Consider the following 4,464-nt stretch of genomic DNA (forward strand, 5'->3'; position numbering starts at 1 on the left):
CTCTCCTCCCTCCTCCTCCTCCTCCCCCCCTCTCCCCCTCCTCTCTCCTCCTCTCCTCTCCCTCCTCCTCTCCCCCCCTCCCCTCTCTCCCCCCTCCTCCCTCCTCCTCCTCTCCCCCTCCTCCCCTCCCTCTCTCTCCCCCTCCTCTCCTCTCTCCCCCTCCTCCTCCTCTCCCCCCTCCTCCTCCTCCCCCCTCCCCCTCCCCTCTCTCCCTCTCCCCCTCCTCTCTGCTCTCCCCCCTCCGCTCTCCTCCTCTCCTCTCTCCCCCTCCACTCTCCTCCTCTCCTCTCTCTCCCCTCCCCCCTCCTCTCCCCCTCCTCTCTCCTCCCCTCCTCTCTCTCCTCCCCCACCCCATCCCCTCCTCTCTCCTCTCCCCCTCCTCTCTTCTCCCCCTCCCCTCCTCCACCTCCTCCTCCTCTCCTCTCCCCCCTCCTCTCTCCTCTCCCCCCCTCCTCCCCTCCTCTCTCCTCTCCTCCCTCTCCCCTCCTCTCCCCTTCATATAAATACGTAGGGGAGTGTACATCCTTCATATACGTACATAGTCATTATTACAATATCGTCTATTTTACATACTATATACAGTACACACACACACTTTCATTAGTACTTGATATTGTGACCAGGGCCAATTGGAAAAACTGTTTAAAAGAGGACATTGTATTATGTATTTGTACTCCATGCAGTCGAAACATGTCGGATTTTTACAACTTTGTTTCTATTGAACATGCCATACAAATAAAAGGCATTTTAATTAATTATATGAAGAGTGTAGCTTGGGGGTTGTAGTCCTCGCGGGTTGTAGTCCTCGCGGGTTGTAGTCCTCGCGGGTTGTAGTCCTCGCGGGTTGTAGTCCTCGCGGGTTGTAGTCCTAGCGGGTTGTAGTCCTAGCAGGTTGATAGGAGAGTTTGTCTAATTATGCTGTAGTCTGATTCTAGTCCATCTGTAGTTGGGCTGTAGTTTTGGTGTAAAATTGATTGTAGTCTGATTGTAGTTGGGCTGTAGTTTTGGTGTAAATTCGATTGTAGTCTGATTGTAGTTGGGCTGTAGATTTTGGTGTAAATTCGATTGTAGTTGGGCTGTAGATTTGGTGTAAAATCGGTTGTAGTCTGATTGTAGTTATGGTGTAAAATCGGTTGTAGTCTGATTGTAGTTGGGCTGTAGTTATGGTGTGCTGACAGGCGATCCCTTGAGACTGTTGAGAGCTGCGTGGATCCGGAAGTGAAGCCTGGACTCCATGGAGTAGTCCTTGTAGTTTAACCTAGTCACACACACGCAAACACACACACGCACACGCAAACACACACAGACAAACACAGTATTTTATTGCAATATTAGTGTAACTGACAGAAGAACGTGGGTGTCTGTATCTCAGATGGTAGAGCATGACGCTTGCGTCGCCAGCAACGTAGCCTAGTGGTTCCCAGTTTCCCCCTCCCAGTTCCCCCAGTTCCCCCAGTTTCCCACCCAGTTTCTCTACCTCCCAGTTTCCCCATCCCCCCAGTTTCCCACCCAGTTTCCCCACCCCACCCCCTCCCGGATTCCCCACCCCCCCAGTTTCCCCACCACCCAGTTTCTCCACCTCCCAGTTTCCCCATCCCCCAGTTTCTCCATCACCCAGTTTCCCTCCCAGTTTCCCCACCCCCCAGTTTCTCCACCTCCCAGTTTCCCCCCACCCCCCCCCCAGTTTCTCCACCCCCAGTTTCCCTCCCAGTTTCTCCACCCCCAGTTTCCCTCCCAGTCCCCACCCCACTCCCAGTTTCCCCACCCCCAGTTTCCCCCATTTTCCCCAACCCCCCCCAGTTTCCCCATCCCCTCCAGTCCCCCCCCCCCAGTTTCCCCACCCACCCAGTTTCCCCACCCCCCAGTTTCCCCCCCCCTCCCAGTTTCCCTCCCAGTTTCTCCACCCTCCCAGTTTCCCTCCCAGTTCCCCCAGTCCCCCCTCCCAGTTTCCCTCAGTTTCCCGCCCAGTTTCTCCACCCCTCCCAGTTTCTCTTCCAGTTTCCCCACCCCCCAGTTTCCCCACCCCCCAGTTTCCCCACCCCCCCCCAGTTTCCCCCCCCCCCAGTTTCCCCCCTCCCAGTTTCCCTCCCAGTTTCTCCACCCCTCCCAGTTTCTCTTCCAGTTTCCCCACCCCCAGTTTCCCCATCCCCTCCAATTTCCCCAACCCCCAGTTTCCCTCCCAGTTCCCCACCCCTCCCAATTTGTTCTTAACTGACTTGCCTGGTTAAATAAAATAGTGACTTCCATATGTCGAACGTATACAGACCGTGGTTCTGGCTAGAAGTGTCTGCTAAACGGTATATTACATGTGATCAAGGCTGCGGCCCAAAACGACACCCTGCTCCCTATACAGTGTGCTCCTTTTTAAATAAGTACTACAACCTATTCCCTATGTAGTGTACTGAATAGGGAGCAATGCGGACAGACTTACTTGGCGTTCTCTATGTATCGCGTGGCCTTGATGAAGTCCCCCTGTTGTTTGTAGAGTAGTCCCAACTCATACAGGGTGAAGGGGATCAGGTAGTGGTCAAATCTGATTCTCCGCTCCCTAGGGGAGAGGAGGGGAGAGGTAGTGGTCAAATCTGATTCTCCACTCACTAGGGGAGAGGGTAGTGGTCAAATCTGATTCTCCACTCACTAGGGGAGAGGGGAGAGGGTAGTGGTCAAATCTGATTCTCCACTCACTAGGGGAGAGGGTAGTGGTCAAATCTGATTCTCCGCTCCCTAGGGGAGAGGTAGTGGTCAAATCTGATTCTCCACTCACTAGGGAGGTCAAATCTGATTCTCCGAGAGGGAGTGGTCAAATCTGATTCTCCAGCTCACTAGGGAGGGTAGAGGGTAGTGGTCAAATCTGATTCTCAGCTCACTAGGGGAGAGGGTAGTGGTCAAATCTGATTCTCAGCTCACTAGGGGAGAGGGTAGTGGTCAAATCTGATTCTCCACTCACTAGGGGAGAGGGGAGAGGGTAGTGGTCAAATCTGATTCTCAGCTCACTAGGGGAGAGGGTAGTGGTCAAATCTGATTCTCAGCTCACTAGGGGAGAGGGTAGTGGTCAAATCTGATTCTCAGCTCACTAGGGGAGAGGGTAGTGGTCAAATCTGATTCTCAGCTCACTAGGGGAGAGGGTAGTGGTCAAATCTGATTCTCCACTCACTAGGGGAGAGGGGAGAGGGTAGTGGTCAAATCTGATTCTCAGCTCACTAGGGAGAGGGTAGTGGTCAAATCTGATTCTCAGCTCACTAGGGGAGAGGGTAGTGGTCAAATCTGATTCTCAGCTCACTAGGGGAGAGGGTAGTGGTCAAATCTGATTCTCAGCTCACTAGGGGAGAGGGTAGTGGTCAAATCTGATTCTCAGCTCACTAGGGGAGAGGGGTAGTGGTCAAATCTGATTCTCAGCTCACTAGGGGGGAGAGGGTAGTGGTCAAATCTGATTCTCAGCTCACTAGGGAGAGGGTAGTGGTCAAATCTGATTCTCAGCTCACTAGGGGAGAGGGTAGTGGTCAAATCTGATTCTCAGCTCACTAGGGGAGAGGGTAGTGGTCAAATCTGATTCTCAGCTCACTAGGGGAGAGGGTAGTGGTCAAATCTGATTCTCAGCTCACTAGGGGAGAGGGTAGTGGTCAAATCTGATTCTCAGCTCACTAGGGGAGAGGGTAGTGGTCAAATCTGATTCTCCACTCACTAGGGGAGAGGGTAGTGGTCAAATCTGATTCTCCACTCACTAGGGGAGAGGTAGTGGTCAAATCTGATTCTCAGCTCACTAGGGGAGAGGGTAGTGGTCAAATCTGATTCTCCACTCACTAGGGGAGAGGGGAGAGGGTAGTGGTCAAATCTGATTCTCCGCTCACTAGGGGAGAGGAGGGGAGAGGGTAGTGGTCAAAGAGAGGGCGAGAGAGAGAGAGAGAGGGCGAGAGAGAGAGAGAGAGAGAGAGAGAGGCGAGAGAGAGGCGAGAGAGAGAGAGAGGGCGAGAGAGAGAGAGGGCGAGAAAGAGGGCGAGAGGAGCGGGGAGAGGGAGAGAGAGAGGGCGAGGGCGAGAGAGAGGGCGAGGGCGAGAGAGAGGGCGAGAGAGGGCGAGAGAGAGAGGGAGAGAGAGGGCGAGAGAGAGGGCGAGAGAGAGAGAGAGAGGGCGAGAGAGAGAGAGAGAGGGCGAGAGAGAGAGAGAGGGCGAGAGAGAGGCGAGGAGAGAGAGAGAGAGAGAGGGCGAGAGAGAGGGCGAGAGAGAGAGAGAGAGAGGCGAGAGAGAGAGAGAGAAAGGCGAGAGAGAGAGAAGGGCGAGAGAGAGAGAGAGAGAGAGGGCGAGAGAGAGAGGCGAGGCGAGAGAGAGAGAGAGAGGGCGAGAGAGAGAGGGCGAGGGCGAGAGAGAGAGCGAGAGGGCGAGAGAGAGGGCGAGGGCGAGAGAGAGAGAGGGCGGCGAGAGAGAGAGAGGGCGAGAGAGAGAGAGAGAGGGAGAGAGAGAGAGGGCG

At 54.5% G+C, this 4,464-nt stretch overlaps 1 protein-coding gene across 5 annotated transcripts in view; it reads right to left on the bottom strand.

Annotated features, from left to right (window-relative positions):
- Positions 1 to 485: 485 nt before the first annotated feature.
- The window catches only part of LOC124008729 (tetratricopeptide repeat protein 39B), an 86,279-nt gene continuing 82,300 nt past the window's right edge, over positions 486 to 4,464 (bottom strand). For 4 of the 5 annotated variants that reach the window (XM_046320249.1, XM_046320247.1, XM_046320248.1 and 1 more), the window contains 2 exons: positions 2,432 to 2,548; positions 486 to 1,258 (listed from right to left, as the gene is read on the bottom strand). In XM_046320249.1, the coding sequence (XP_046176205.1) occupies positions 1,162 to 1,258; positions 2,432 to 2,548 (214 nt within the window). In that variant the 3' untranslated portion in view covers positions 486 to 1,161. Of the gene's footprint in view, positions 1,259 to 2,431; positions 2,549 to 2,669; positions 2,725 to 4,464 lie in introns of those variants that run through there. The other variant, XM_046320250.1, reaches the window with a different exon arrangement.

Source organism: Oncorhynchus gorbuscha, linkage group LG21 (genome assembly GCF_021184085.1).
Source record: "Oncorhynchus gorbuscha isolate QuinsamMale2020 ecotype Even-year linkage group LG21, OgorEven_v1.0, whole genome shotgun sequence".
Classification (NCBI taxonomy): Eukaryota; Metazoa; Chordata; class Actinopteri; order Salmoniformes; family Salmonidae; genus Oncorhynchus; species Oncorhynchus gorbuscha.